The sequence below is a fragment of the Helianthus annuus genome, chromosome 11 (genome assembly GCF_002127325.2).
Source record: "Helianthus annuus cultivar XRQ/B chromosome 11, HanXRQr2.0-SUNRISE, whole genome shotgun sequence".
NCBI lineage: Eukaryota > Viridiplantae > Streptophyta > Magnoliopsida > Asterales > Asteraceae > Helianthus > Helianthus annuus.
Window position 1 is genome coordinate 31,841,565 of NC_035443.2, and position 16,746 is coordinate 31,858,310.

Consider the following 16,746-nt stretch of genomic DNA (forward strand, 5'->3'; position numbering starts at 1 on the left):
AAAAGCAAAAAATAATCAATTCCCATCTTCAGAAAATTATAAAACTGGAAAAAGAAGGTGAATGTGCTCAAAAGAAAATCAAAGAGTTGGAAAAAGAGTTTGAAAGCAAAAAGAAATCTTCAGAAGAAGTGGATTTCTGGATTAAGCTGGAAAACAAGAATCTGAAAGCAAATGAAACGAGATTTCAAGAACAGATAAAAGTTTTGGAAAATGAAAAGTCTGTTCTTGAAAACATGAAAATGAGAATGAAGAATCTATCAAGTCTCATCTTGAAAGAATATCTCAGCTTGAAAATGAAGCTAAGAATTCAAGAAACAAGATTGATGAACTTGAGAAGAAATTGATAGGTTTTGTGACTGCATCAGACAGTTTGAATTTTCCCTGTCCAAAACCAATCAATTCAATTTCAATAAGTGACAATGTCACAAACTTTGATAATATCAAAGTTGAAGATTGCGATGAGAAATCTGATGATGTAAATGAAAAAATAGAAAAACAAAAATTGTTTTTGAAATTAAAAGAAAAATTTCAGAAAACTGTTCTACAATCGACTGAGAAGGGAGAATGCTCTAAGCAAAAACCTTTGAAGAAGAAAGTGGAACAAAAACAAAAAGATAAAAATTTGAAAAATGTTCAAAAAGATAATGAAAGTTCATCAGATCGATCATCCAATCGCAATGAAAAATTACAAAAAGTAAAAAATGAAAACTCAAAAATTGTTGGTAATAAGTGGTGCAGGTTGGACCACAGTGCTCAAAAGCAAAATCCAGTAAACATGAGGAATGATCTGAGCGTTTGGTGTGAAGGTGGTATACGGTACGATAACAGAGTGTGTTACCGATGTGGTTATCAAGGACACATGGCTGTTAACTGCCGGAATTGGAGTTATGAAACCAGAAGATGCTACAATTGCCAAACCAAAGGTCATATTGCCAGAGAATGCCCAAGGAAATCGAATGACAGATTGAGGGCTAAGTCTCAGAAATTGGAAAAGATTCCAGTCAAAGTCAAGCCCCATGAACAGAAGGTTCTAAAACCTAAAGTTCAAGAACAGACAATTCAAGAAAAGAAAGTTAAACTTTCACAGAGGCAAAAAGACAGACTGAGGAAGAAGAGAAAGAAGGCTAGAGAGTATTTGGAGAAGATTTTGTACTCGGGTTCATCCGTTGGAAAGAATAAGAGTTCTGATGAATCAATTTCCTCGGCTGCAAAGTCAAGCAAGATGAGTTCATCAGATACAAATCTGAGGACGAAAGAGGAAAAGAGGAAGAAGAAAATGGTCGGCGATGAATCTGACAGGTCAAAGTCAGACAAGCCACCTGCAGGCAATGATTCTGGTTCGTCAAAGCCAGGGGAGCCATTGGTTGAGGTAAAAAAGGAGAATTCTGGTTTAACAATGGATGATGCAAATTTTCCACCATTGTTGAATAAGAATTCGAAATCACCCAAGGATCGCCAGGCTTGGGTGAATCTGTTTAAATAGAAAAACCTGACTTGCCGGAGATCCCAAGTTGGTATCGTGGATCATGAATCGGCATCCTTCTAAATCTGTGTTTGAGGTTTTGCAGGACTTGCCGGAACTCCCAGGTTTGTAAGCGAGGAGTAGGAATCGGCACCTTGAGAATTCAATCAAAAGATGGTAATTGGTTGAAAAACAGGTTTGAAAAGCTTAATTGCTAAATCTACAAGTGGTTGTATGTTTGTGGTTGTTAAAAGTGGTTCAGAATGAGAACCAGTTGATCTTACAAGTGGTTAAATCATGGTCATTAAATTGAACTTGAGTTAACTATTATTCAGAAGATTGATAAAACAATGTGATGATTGGATCCCCAATTTTACAAAAGGTAAAAACAACTAAACTTATTTTCCGGAAAAACCATTCTGATTAAAACAAACTTAAGTGTTTTGAAATCATTATGGGAAAATAGTTTGTTGTGAGGGGGAGTTCTGATTGTTTACGCCATGTGGATGGAGAATTAATGCGATTCCCATCAAGTTGTCAACTTTGTATAGTTTGTTTCGAATTTTCTCAGAAAATCAAAATTGAAACATATTTTGATTTTATGGGGAGAAAAATTTTAAAAAAATTAGAAAATTTGAAAATGTCAAAAACATTGAAAAATTAAAAATGAGTTTTGGTACAAATAGGGGAAATGATAGTACATCAGCTAGACTGGCACAGTACGCTAAAGATTTGTAATGTATAAATGCAATTAAGCAGTCTCGCTAAAGATGTGTCGATAGGTTTTCATAGAATTAGTAGATCAGTTTGGGATATAAACATAAATTTCACTTGCGTCTGCGTGGGCAACACCTCCAGGATATATAGGTAACCCCTAAAATCCTGTTTGAAGGGTCCCGTATTCTGAGATACTAGGTCTTTATGCTCAGTGATATCTGGGGTATTATCCCGGGACTTCTGCTGTATGGAAGTACTGACCTAGTCCCCGGATAATACTTTCTGCAAAAAGCTTTGAAATATAAGCTAGCCCTCAGCAATCTGATTAAACAATAAAATTGATAATCTTTGCTGTTGTAATAAAAGATCCTCTAAAGGGGACCCACCTAAAATCGAAGCCGTCATCTCTCTGCGTATACGGAAGTATCGACCTGAGCTCTCACGGCCCTCGCACATTACCCCTTAACAGATATCAGCTATGGTATACTCACCTGTAAGACTGAATACTGGGGTCTGGATACGGGAGTATATACTGAGGTGGGACACATGTAGATGTTTAAGTTCTAAAACACTAAATCTGTATCCCGAACAGGTTGAACATTTTATGAGAATTTAAGTGGATCAATATATCGACAATCAACGCGAACTGTTTAAAAGCTTAAAATGAAATAACAGCTTAACGGTGCTAGTGTCTAGTCAGCAGCTGATATGATCCTCTTGCACGAACTCACAAAAATATGTTTGTACATATTTCATTTTTGCATTTTAATTGATGTTATTGCATTTGTGTTTCATATTTGAAAAATCCAAAAAGATTTTCGACAACTGATGTTGGAGAGCTGAAATTCAAAATCTCAAAGGCTAAACAAGATGAATAGAGGTTTGGTTAAAATGATTTGAGATGATTAATCAGATTTTGGAAGGTTTAATAAATTGTTAAATGTGAAAAATTCTTGAATATTCTTAAATGATTAGTTGATTCATTAAGTTGAATCACAATTGTGTTGGTTTGTGATAGAGTGTTTGAGTTGTGCAGGTTTCTGATCCTGTTGCTACGGAAAGCCAGGAGATACATCAGAACCTGAGAAGAAGTTTAAATTGATAAAGCCAGGAGTTGATTTCGATGGTGATAACGATTTCCAGACGGCGATCCCAGCATGATGATAGGGGGAGTCTGATGAAAGTTAGAGCCAGAGAAAGATCCAGGTACTTTATTCCAGGAAGAGTTCCTGAAGAAGACCGATCAAGATTGAAGAGCTGTAAATGTTTGAAGACTCTCACTGAAGATTCCGTCAACATTCAAGGGGGAGTCTGTTGGTGCAGTTGTCTGTCGACTACATCTTCGTTCGAGTCTTAGGGTAGGGCTGATAGTATAGTGAACGGAAATCGAGAAATTATGTAAAAGACAGGTCCGCTTATGTGTCTTATCAGGTGGTCCGCTTATATGGTCATTAGTTAGAGGTTCGCTCATAGATCATATGAGGTCCGCTTATATGGACATGTCCATATAAGCGAACCCTGTAGCCTATATATAGGAGAGTCATAAGAGCGGATCAGTAATCAGTGTGTGCATGTAAAGGCGAAGCTCTGCAAGTTTGTCTCCGGAACTTGTAATTTGTCAGCTAATCAATAAACGAGACGTTAAATAGTGAAATCAAGCTATACGAAGACCGAATCAATGAATTCCGCCTCTGATTCAGTCTAAGCACTCTTCTGATTGACTCGACAGGTCGTCAAACGTTCCTACATAATTGTACTGAAATAAGTGCTTCTATAAATGTAAGGAATACGAGATCGCTAATGGTTAGCTAGGCCATCAACATGTGTAACGACATAGGAAGCATCCAAACCATAGGCATTTTTACTTGTCGATTCAAGACTAGAGACACAAAAGCACTTCTTGGTAAAAGAGTGGCCAAGAGTGTGGTTGCCTGAAACCCATTTGATCTAACCTTTTGTTCTGCGGTCTTGGTATTTAATTGATTAATGGTGCTTATGGCACCCTATACGTCACATGATCTATAGTATCATTCCTTAGTTTTTGAAATCAGCATACCATAGTACATGTATTTTCCCCAAGTTTAGAAAACAAGTAAAAGTTTAAGAGTGGGGACATGAACTCACAACTTTGCATATCCTACGCCGTAAACTTCACCGGTTGGTTTCGTAGCGTCGTGACCTATACGTGTTCTATTAATGTTAGTCACTAGACTTGTATCACACAAGTACAAGTCACCATCTTTTGTTTATGTACATGTTCTTTGTATGTTCAACCTTTGTGAGGGTCGTGCCCTTGTTTGTTGGGTCTTGTCCGTACGTTGTGTCGTGCACTTTTGAGTATGTATCGTAAATATATATTTCACTCTTTAAAATATATATTTGTTTATAAGTCTTTTTGTCAAGGTAGTAAGTGTTAAAAATAATTTATATTTTTAACTTTCTATGTAGGTTACTTATATTATTTTCCAAAAATGAATATAAGTATTTTGTGAAATAATATTTTCAATATTATTTTTGTACAAGTATTCTTAGGAAAGTATACTTGTATTTTATGTGAATACTTATGTATTTTGTATTTTCACCAAAAATCAATACTTTGATTTTTATTACTTTCCGGAATTATATTTCTTAAAAATAATATATTTTTTTAAGACTTGTAGGAAATATATATATTTTGTTGTGCCATAAAATATATATATAATCATTCTTGTTATCCAACCGATTTTTGTATAAATTCCATTACTTGGTAATGGTTATATATATTTGTCCAAAAATATATATTTAATTCCATACTGTCTATATATTGTCCAAGTTTAATAATATGCTAAGAAAAATATTTTCACAAATATATTTTCTTGTATTTGTCCATGTACTTCCTTGTGAGGAATTTTGTATACTTGTGTATTCTCATGTATTTGTATGTGTATTTTTGTATTCATATTCCTTGGGAGTATTTAGTGTATTTTCAAGTCCCTAATACACTACTACATATAATACACATAATATACACTTAGCACAAAATTTGGTAATCACTAAATACATATATTTTCCCTAAAAATATACATACTTAATATAAATTTTAACTTGAAGAAATCACCGTTTCTTAATTTGAAATTTTACACAAAAATTAGGGAAACCTTGGTTAGGTGAATTTTTTTTAGGGAATAAGTTTCACCACAACTTATATTTTCTAAGTGTCAACATTTTATAAAAATTTTGACATAGTTTCCCCTAAAATGGAGGTTTCCCATGTTTTCAAAACATGTTTTTATTTTCTTTTCAACACCAAAAGCAATTTTCAACAACAATCATCAACATCATACACTAATTTTTCCATATGAAACATCATGGTGAACTTGTTTCTTGTTAAAAATGTGTAATCTTTTAGATCTACACTTAACATATAATGATCTTTCCAAAAATAAGTGTTCTTGAGTATTTTAAACAACTTTTATGAAACATTATTTTATTAACCAACTCATCCATGAGTTTAATGGTCTTTAAAGTTTGTAAATCATGTTCTAAAACCACTTTTATGTCTATTAGGAAGATCATCATTTTTAACATCATGATTAACCATGGATCTTTCAAAATCCATGCTTAATAACTTTAAATCTTTCAAAAACAAGCTTTCTGCTAATTTTTTAACAAACTTTCCATGAGTTTTAGTTTCAAAAATTAGTTCTACACACACTTTATTACTTCAAGATTACAAGTTTATGCATAAAAATTCAAATTTCAAGTTCACTTCATGCTTCATATGTTCATCTTCAAGTTTAACCATGGATCCTTCAAGATCCATGCTTAAACTTGTTAGATCCAAGCTTTAACATACTTGATCTAAACATAAACACAAGATATAACATCAACAACTTCATTACATATACCAAAAATTCATGTAATCACTTATTTTCTTCATGAATATGTTAGATCTTTTCATTTTTATCATTAAAAGTTAAGTTGTTTAGATGGTGAAACTTGTACATAACATAAACATGAACTATTTTAGTGATCAAGAAGCTTACTACTAGCTCTAATGGCTAGGGAAGTGGCACAAGAATGAAGATGATGAACAAGGAAGAAATCAAGTGGTTAAAAGCTCCAAAGTGAGGTCTTCTAGCACCTTACACCTTCTTAGATGACCTCCATACACCTTCTAGTAACCTTGGATGATGAGTTTAGAGCTTGAAAATGGTGGTGGTGGTGGTGTAGTGTGTTTGAGCCGAGACCAATGGGGAAGAAGGGAAGAAGATGGTAAGTTTTGGTGATAATGGACAATGGTTACTCACTTATGGTTATTTATAAAAAAAAGAAAAAAAAAGTCCAACATAAAATATTCTTTAGAGATTATGTGCACACAAGTTAGGGAACCAAGTTAAATAAAATAATCAAAAGTATGTAGGGCCCAAAGGGGCCGGCCATGGTGAAAGGGGGGTAAAGTGTAATATTTTGGTAGTTAGGGGTTTAAAATGCAAACGAGGGGGGTTAAGTTAGTTTAAGTGTGTTTAGGTGTTTTTATGATTTTTAAGATATTCTAACACCAATACTAGTTTAATATCATAAAAACATTACTTCTAGTCAAATTTTGATGTCCCGGGTATTGTCCGGTTGTTCGATTCGTTACAGTTCGTTAAAGTGCTAAATTGCGCAGTTTCACTAGGTATGAAGCCCCTTTTGTGGCAGTTTCAATTCCCGACACTTTGTAAGTTATTCTGGACAATAAAACATAAATTATGCATGATATTAATGTGTTTAAAAGCTGATTATAGCTGAATTGTGTTGATTTATGCAAAATTCTGCATTCAAAGTGAGTTTTGGGTGCTTTTTAGTGCATAGTTTATCTTCCGGAAAGTTTATATGTTAACCCTTGTATCCACACTTGGGTTTTAATGTATTTTAGATGTTGGACCTATTCCTAGGCCCTAATTCTATTGTCTGACTGCTTTCTGCAGAATTGCTGACACAGTGTGTCTTACCGGTGAGTTTACTACTCTTTCTGACGCAACGCTTATATTTGAAGTATAAAACGTGCATGAATTCACATGTATAGCATGTAATCAGACAATGTTGACATTTAAACACATAATTGCAGATATTAAATAATAATTAAACTGTACGAAAATTACCAGTTTTATACCAGTTGTCACAAAAGTATCATCTATTACAATTTAATCTAGTTAAAGTAAGTATTTAGACCCAACAACAAATGGATGTTCACGTTTACTTTTAATTGGTGTTCACTTAGTCCATTCACCTATGCTTAGTTATGTTAGTTCACGCTCATGAACTGTTCCTATATACCGTTAATGAACAAATAAAAACGAAAACAAACGTATTCATTTTCTTAACGAATATTGACTAATTCTGGCGTAAATGTTGACCGATTTTGAGATAACAACATCCGTACTGGTGTGGTACCAATTTTCGCACAATGTAAAAAGCATGTCAATATATTTTTCGGCATATCACAACTATTTTTTTAGTTTTTTTACCACGACTCACAAAAAAACTCGACTAGCTATATTAAAATAAATAAATGCCCAAACAAATCCACAAACCAATTTGTGATGACATGAAGTCACGTGATAATAAACGGCCCTCTATCTCCGTCCATAACGTTCACATTAGATTACGGTAAATCAAAGACTGTATAGTGGTCACGTTGATGACTTGATGGGATATTTCATCATGTCATGAATTATTGAATATAAATGAAGGCAAAGTCAAAACCAAAAACTAAAACATGTATAGAACCACGGTGGCTAGTTTGGAGTCTTGCAAAAGTAAAATCTACCGACTAAATTAATGCACAACCAACGGATTAATGTAACACAAAACCCACCGACGACCGACCCCTCATCTTATTTAACCAATCACATTTTATGAAGAGAGGTGGTGTCTTTTCTGGCTATGTTTGGCCAAAAGCTTTTTTGAGGAGATGGTTATAATACTTTATATATAGTTCAATTAAATTTCAAAATTATGAATGTGAGCCTAATAATAGAAAATGAAATTTGGATTTTGGTTTTAGTTTAGCTTAAATCAGATCCTTCCGTATCTGCTCTATAAATCAAGAATAAAATTCTTAGAAGCATGTTTGGCCTGTTCTACATTTTAAAACAGAACCCGACATGTAAAATCTAGTTCGGCCTGACCAACCAATTGTGGGTTCGACCGCCAAATAAAACATCGCGTACTGGTGGTCGGTGTTGGATTTTAATCTTGACATTTAATTATTATTATTTGATTTATATTAGTTAGTATTTTGGTTATTTTACTTAATTTAAAAATAAAGAAAGAAACTAGTGTGTTTGACCGAACTCGGTGGGATCTAAAAGTTGGAAATCCACGTTTTTTTATTTGGCTAGGTTGGTTGTAGTCTTTGTTTTGACTCCACTTTTTATGGTGGACGTTACTAACATTGACGAGCCGAACTCGAGCCGAGCTTTGGCTCATTTAAGCGATATTGATACGAGCTCAAGCTAATCTTTTAGCTCGTTTGAGGTTGTTCTCAAAATAGCTCGAGCCGAGCTCGAGCTTTGGGTTTTACTCGCGAGCCGAGCTCGAGCTAATATAAGTAAGCTCGAACTGAGTCGAGCTCGAGCTTCAGAAAAACATGACGAGCCAAGCTCGGGCCCAGTCGAGCTCGGGCTCAGCCCAGCTCCTTTACACCTCTAAGCCATTCAAGCTACTTTTACCAATTCTACTAATAATGCATGCAATCCATGGAAGTAGGCTAAATTTTCATCGCCTTCTGACGCCCACTTGATCCTGGACTTTTGCTTAAGGTCTTAGAGTTTCCTCACACTGTCATCATGAATTAATTTTTTGTTGTCCAACCATTCACTTTTCTCCGTGTCTGATAGGTCTTTTATTTCCGCCAGGACGTCGACGTCATTAACCATAGCTTCCGCATCTCTTAACTCCTTCTCTTGTATTGCTTTATTTACCGTGATCCATTCTTTATTTCGATTTTAATTCTTCTTAGCCTTTCTAATAAAAGCAAATCCAGTGTGTCAGTAAAGGCAAAGCTGTCTACTATAGATACAACTAAAGCAAACAAATCCCGGTTAGATAACCAAGAATTAAAAAAAGCGAAACGGGATCATACCAAAGTTAGGATGGGACGTGATGATAACGAGTGGGCTAAGGTCTGAATGGTCCCTTGCCCGGTATGATGCCTTGGGCCATTTGTTCCAAACTTTGTCACATACAAGGATATGATCAATTCGACCTAACTTTTCCCCATCATTAGCCTTAAAGGTGAAGAGCCTCCCTCCCATGTTATATTCAAAGAGATTTGTGTTATGTATACACTTTTGAATAAGGATTTTTCTTTGAAACAAAAAGACTTTGTCTCTTGCAAATCCAATATGAATTTTGAACAGATTATGATATCGAATTGTAGCAACGAACAACTTCAATTTCACCCTGATTCGCATAGAAAAAAATCACAGATTCTTAAAAATGGTAAAATCATTAAGATTTGAGCACCATGGCTTTAATACCATGTGTAGGATCATTGTGCATTCGATTCAGGTGGTATCAAAACCATGGTGCAGGAAACAATGAATTCATTGTAGGTGACAAGATTCAAACAGGAAGTCAAGATACGAACTTTAATTTCCTAACTTGTATTCGAATAAAATAATATTGTTTACATGAAAACCCACCATCTCTCTCTCTCTCTCTAAATGATGAACAATGAAAATCCTATAGAAAAATCCCTATTTACAAGTTTATTAAAAATCCCATTAAGCCCTTAATTTATCAATTCTATTTAATCAACTCTATAATCTTAATTGATGTATTGTCACACAAAATGCACCAACAAACTCTCCTATGGCCATAGCGACAATTGCAACTCTTTGTTTGTCTTAAATCGATCATATTGATGACTTGATCATTTTGGATAGCTTTAGCCTTTCATGTAGTAACAGTTATCCGTCCCGAACTCCTGGTTACTAGAATCATGCATATAAACATTTTCTTTTAATTTTTACTTTACAAACTTTGACAATAAAATATATCCATATATAACTTATCACTCGTCATTGGATGGACCTTGGCATCCCTTATATGCTAGACATACGTTAGCTTATGTTTGCTTTTATTTTTTAATCGAAAAAAGACAATTGCTGAAGACTGGAAATCATATATTGTAATTTGAGTGTCAATCTATGTGGTATATACTCTATTGAGGTATGGTGCAAGTAAAGGGATAAACTCATCTCATAAAATTCTTCAATTTTACAAGATCTTCTATAAGATTTCCAATTACTCGGATAGTCTATGTCTTTAGTTGCTAGGGAACTCCTTTCTATTGTACCATCACTCATGTGGTTGGTGTATTACACAAGTGAGGGCCTTTTGTTAATGTGCACATGAGCTAAATCTTACAAGAATTAACATATGATGATTTGAAGTCGTTAAAGTTTGATTCTTAGTGATAATCCAACCTACGATCTTTTCTTGTTGTTTTGAAAGTTACAAAGGTATATTTAAAGTATTAAACTTTGTTTATCAAAAGGAATCAAGGATATATTCTACTTGTAAGATATATAGATGATTTTCATAAATATATATGTTCTTTTATACAAAGACAGGTGGCACCCTATCACCGAATGCTCTGAACTTCTTGACAACCACTTTCCTAGGGATTCCTCTTCTCTAATTTCATATTCATCATATCCTATCAATTCACTAATCTGATATTGAGAATTTACATTAAAAAGAAAATGAGATGGAGAGAAAAAGAACAGGACTGGACGGAAGTCCATTACTGGCGTAACAGGCAGCGTAGCATCCACGAAGAAAGACTCGACTGGAAATTCTTTTGGACTTGTAAGATTGGTAGGTCTGAGAAATATGAATGAGGTCTTGGAAAGCATGAACACTATCAAGATTTTTGAGGCAAAGGTATCATTTTCCTTGGCTAAGTATGACAAAAACCACGAAAAGATTGTCTACTCTATTGGAGATCCAAAGAGATAAATATCCAAAGAGATACATCTACGGCGGCGAAGATTTAAGAGGATCGTACGTTCAGTGATGTGGTAGGCATTAAGGAGCAGAATAAGAATGCAGGGTACAAATCGCTAATCGTGGATAGTGGTTGTGCAACTTATCCTACTCATCGCATCGGTAGATCAGTTCTAGGCATCACAAAGGACATGAAAACAATTCCCTTTATCAAGCAGATTCTTATCAGCACTGGCTTAAAGGAAGTAGGCATATATTTCGTAGGAGGACTGAACGTGTTGCTAACCTTTAGAGATCATACAAGTGCTAGGGAGTTAATCAAAACAATGGGGGATCCATTGTAAAAGATGTTCTCATAAATGAAGATGTGGTCTGGACAAATGGTTCATTTTGATCATAATTGCTAAGCTCAAAATGGTGGGGTTTCCTATCCATATCCATGAAAATGGTCAATATGATCCAATCGGAGCTTTATTTGGTAGGGTTATCGTGCCTTCAGAGTTCTCTTGGGAAGACTCTGATAACTCGGAAGCCCGGTGTACGGTCTTAATCAAGTATGGTAGCCGGATAGATGAACAAATTAAGTTACAATGGATGAATTGTAATATATAGGTTTGGTTCCCTAAGAAGATTTCTCATGGTAATAGATGAGAGGGACTCCATAGTTGTTTCGTAATGTGAAGGTAAATAGAAAGTAGCGGAGTCAGAGGAGGAGGAAGGAGAAATCAGACAATCCTTGTCATTAGAAAATTCGGTCGATGGCCATAAGACGATAGGGTGGGTAAACAAAAAGATGGACGTCCAGATTCCGTTTCCTTGGGACAAGTCAGATGGTCAATCATGTATGCATGGGAACACGGAGGCGGCTAAGGCTAGCACTTTATTCGAAGGGGATTCATCTGGCGGAAAGAACAATGGTCGTCTGGAGGTCTCCACACCCTAGTCGCCAAACTTAATTTTGGATCCAGTTGGTAGCCCTTTTGTGCATGGGGCCCAACTAATAAGCCCACTTTAGGAAAAAGGCCCAGACAATTACGTAGACCACCCTCTGCAAGTTCTTCTCAAGGCCCGATAGTCAGAGGTACCGACACTACGAGAACAAAGTCTGGTCTTTCAACCTAAATGCAGTATCGCATAATGGCAGCCTAGAAATCTCATTCGGTGTCGTATATTGTGACTCAGGGGAACAGATCTCTTCTCATGAGTCACCGAGCACAGAGGAGATTCTGCTAAATTGGTCTTCACCGAGATAGAGGGAGAAGGAGCTTAGGGTGGAAAGGAGGGCAACAACTCAAGTTGGAACAATGATTAGTATCGAATTAAGTGATTTTGAAGAAGATACTCGGGATTTGATTAATGGTGAAGGGGGTAATGTTGTTCAACAATGAATTTCTTTTCCATAAATTTTCTGGGGTTCGGGATGTTAGGAGAGTGGAGTGGATCCGAGGACTTAAAATGAGACATGATGTTTATTTTCTTGGTATCTAGGAAATGAAACTACAGTATTCTTCTAATTTCTTGTTTGGTGTGTTCTGGGGCGGGTCAGTGATGGAATACACAATAGTAGATTCTCATGGCAGGTCTGGTGGGTTGGCATGCATCTAGGATCTTATAGTTTTCTCGTGTATGGAAATTCAGAAATTCAGAAATCTAGTCATTATCCACTTGTTTCAGGTAATATGGTGCATCATTCGGATAGGATTAACATTGTTAATATTTGTGCGACTATTGACGCGGTTGTTCGTAGAGGTATTTGGGTGGAATTGTTGAAGCTAAGAAATTCTAGACATTGGATATGGGTCATGACGGGTGACATTAATGAAGTTCATGGTCCAGAAGAAAGAATTAATATGGAGTTCAAGGCATCTAGTGCAGAGGACTTTAAAAATTTTATTCTCTCGGCCGCACTTCATGAATACAACAAGGGTGGAAGCCAATTCACGTATATGCCTCACAGGGGAGTTAAGCTCAGCAAGCTAGATAGATACTTAGTTTGCATGGGTTTTCTCCAACGTTGAACTACAATATCTCTTCTTGCCTTGGACAAATGGATATCCGAAAAGAGTCGAGGTCATATTGGAACATTCCTATAAATTTGTCGTGAAAGAATTTTATGAACCAATGCATGTTCAGCCTAATATAAACTGCCCTAATTTAGTATCTTTATCTTCTTTGTAGGCCGACTCGTAGGTTGGTCCATTTACTAAAATAGAAATAGAAATAAATAGGATATTTAGGATTGTCATGGGGATAGGGCACCAGGACTAGGTGACTCTAATTTTAAATTCATTAAGAGATGTTGGAATGGACCTCAGGGTGACTTTGTGAAACTTTTTTGAAGAGTTCTACTCACGGGGTGATATAAATAAGAGTTTCTCCTCCTCATTTATAGCATTGATTCTAAAGACTAAAGATCCTTTGGGACCTATAGACTTTAGACCTATTAGTCTCATTGGATGCATCAGTAAAGTCATATCAAAGGTTATCGTGAATAGGCTTAAAAGTGTGATCCCTAAGCTTATTTCCGAAGAGCAAACTGATTTTTTGGCAGGTAAGAGCATAACAGAAGGCTCTTTTATTCTAAACTAGGTTAGAACCCCGTGTATTACACGGACTGATTAAATATATTTTTACTAGGTTATCACCCGTGAATACTCACGGGTTGTTAATCTATCTTTCTTAACAAAAAACATATATACCAAAGGCACATCAAATGTAATGCATGGGTTTAATTTAAAAGCAAAACCAATAGTAGTTGAACTCAATGCATAATAAACTATCTTTGGATTTGCAGTCCATTAACAATCGACACACATGGTTTTTAATTATGGGTTTGCATTTATTATTCTAATGAAATAATAGTGATAATACCAGCGAATTGCGCACTCTTGAAAAATCACATGTTTGTCCTTCTTATATAAATGATTTAGGTTACATAAAAAAAGTATATGAGGACAAAATTATAATGACAATCGGAGTTTAAAATACATCCACTTCCCCGATATAGAGTCCGGTAGGCGGTACTCCTCTCCTCTACCCATGAGATCGAAAAAGAGTTCTTGTATTCGGTTACAAAATACGGTTTTACTTTGATTGTTTGCTACAAAAAAAAAAAAAAACAAAATAAAATGTTAGTGCAAAATCTAAAAAAATAAAAACTGAAAATAAAAAAAGAAAACAGAGAATTAATAAAAAACTCGGTTACTTTATTAGGATATCACTGACTACACAGTGATTCATATCCCTTTCTCAACCACACCCTTTTATAAAAAAGCCCTAACTTCATTTGCATACAAACATCCTCACCAAATCGCCATTCACAGTCGGAGCATTCAAACAGAAATCAATAACAGGTAGTATTCCAACTGAAATTCTCACATCATCTACATTTTAATACTTAATGTGTTATAAAGTTGTATACTTGCATCGCATCAGAGATTTGGTCGGTCCTAAGGTCGCAATCAATCTTCAATTTCGTTTGGTATAGTTGCTTCGATTGCTTTGTTTAACTGATTTTGTACTGAATTTTGATATTGTATTGCTTTTATAACTTGAATTTAAGTTTCAGATGTGTGAATTTTGTTTATAATGTGTTATGATTAAAAGTGGATGAAGAAGACTTAAGATAAACTTGTATGGTTTTATAGGTTAGAAGCTCTGATGTGCGTTGTTAAACTTATATTAGCGTGATTAGGTTGATTGATATTTCATTGGGTGTGTTTTAGCCCTAATTTATTTAAAATGTTATGTTATTTTTGAGGTTAGTACCTGATCTTGCTGGTTACTTATGACACACCGTTGATAGGAAAGTTATCCATATACAAACCGGTTCATCATGTATTTACAGGGTTAGTTATCTATATGTCACAGATTATTATGTATACCCCTAAGTTTTGCTGGTTAGTTATGACACACCGTTAATAGGGAAGTTATCCATATACAAACCGGTTCATCATGTATTTACATGGTGTTGTTTATGAATAATGTAAGATTTGTGTTAGTGTAGAGGTTTTAGAACTCCAGATTCAATTTCAGATTTGTGAATATTGAATCAGAGTTACATATTGGCGATCTCAAATTCGGGGTTTTTCCTAAATCGAAATGTACTGTGATAATAAACATCTAGTATTTATCAAAATAATCATATGTAGTCAATGGCGAGTGCTTCAAATGCGCGAAACAAACAAAAGAAAGAAAAGGAAGTGATCATGCTAACAGATTCGGACTCAGAAGAACCTTTCACTTCGGAATCAATTGACTGGGACGCACCAGAACCAAATATCATTTGGATGCCGTCCTCTTGTTCACGTTTTGTAAGTATTTACTTAGATTATTTGTATACTAACTTAACTGTTGGTGTTCTATGGTGTCATTATTCTCTTTATCATTAGCGTCTGAATACTTTTTGGGCATTTTTAGCGGATATCGGTAAAGGTCGCAAAAGCCATGGGAATCGATCACTGCCGTACGGTGACCATTCAAAGGCGTGGTGTCGAAACCACTTTGAACGTCTCGGCTGAACCAAAAAGAGGAAAAAAGAAAAACAGGTTTACTGTATTGGGATGGTCAGCATGGGTTCGTGAAAACAACATCAAGCAGGGTTATCTTTGCGTTTTAGAGTGGTATGAGGATATGCCTACACTCTTTGTTAGGGATGTAATCAAAGAATAATGGGGTTAGTACCATAGATGAAAACCGTTCAACCATTTTATATGGTAATTTTGGCTAAAAAACGGTTTTCGCAATAAGTAGATAAGTAAGTAGCAATGGTTTTTGTAGAACCTGTTTAAATATTTTGGTTTATGTTAGATGTTGGAATGGAATAGTACTTGACAATATTTTGGTTTATGTTAAATGTTTAAATATTTTGGTATATGTTACTTGTTTGAATACTTATTAAATTTGAATACTCATGTACAAAATAGGACGTCATTTTACGATTATCAGTATTGTTACTTGTTGCAATACTACTTGACAACATGTTGGTTGCACAAGTTGAAGGTACATGCAGATTATGAGATATCCGAGAATCCAAGTATAATTTTCGTTTTCTACGTCTATCTTTTGCCTCATTTTGCATGGTTTTCGGAGTAGAAACTCTAAAAGTTAAGAACCATTGAATGAATGTTAGATCTATAAAGGTTAATTAAATAAATTAGTTTTACATATAGATGTATAATGTATATACATATATATATATATGTTGTCAATCGCCTAAAAGAAGATTAACAAATAATCAGATAGATATCACCGCTTGTAATAATATCAGATGGAAGATAGTACTTAGTAAATGAATTTACTAAAAGACTAAGAAAAACTTACTTAAATCCACAAAATTCTCAAACCAAATTTATGTTCAATGTAAGCTTGTTACCCATAAAAATTGCAATAGTCAATACATATGATAGTTGATATAAATGTTATGATCTTATACAAAAACAACTGATAACAAAGGAGGCATCCTTTATAACATAATAACAAGTAGAAAATAACTAAAAACATACGACATTACAATTGTATATAGGAAGCATCTATACATTATAAATACTAAATAAAAAACATATGTAAGTAAACATCAACAATAT

The 16,746-nt window shown here is 34.8% G+C and overlaps 1 protein-coding gene across 1 annotated transcript; it reads left to right on the forward strand.

Annotated features, from left to right (window-relative positions):
- The first annotated feature begins 15,326 nt into the window (after window positions 1–15,326).
- On the forward strand, window positions 15,327–15,930 carry LOC118483921. Its single transcript, XM_035979697.1, has 2 exons — window positions 15,327–15,474; window positions 15,581–15,930. The coding sequence occupies exons 1-2, from the start codon at window positions 15,370–15,372 to the stop codon at window positions 15,830–15,832; spliced, it is 357 nt and encodes a 118-aa protein (XP_035835590.1). The 5' UTR covers window positions 15,327–15,369; the 3' UTR covers window positions 15,833–15,930.
- The last annotated feature ends 816 nt before the right edge of the window (window positions 15,931–16,746 follow it).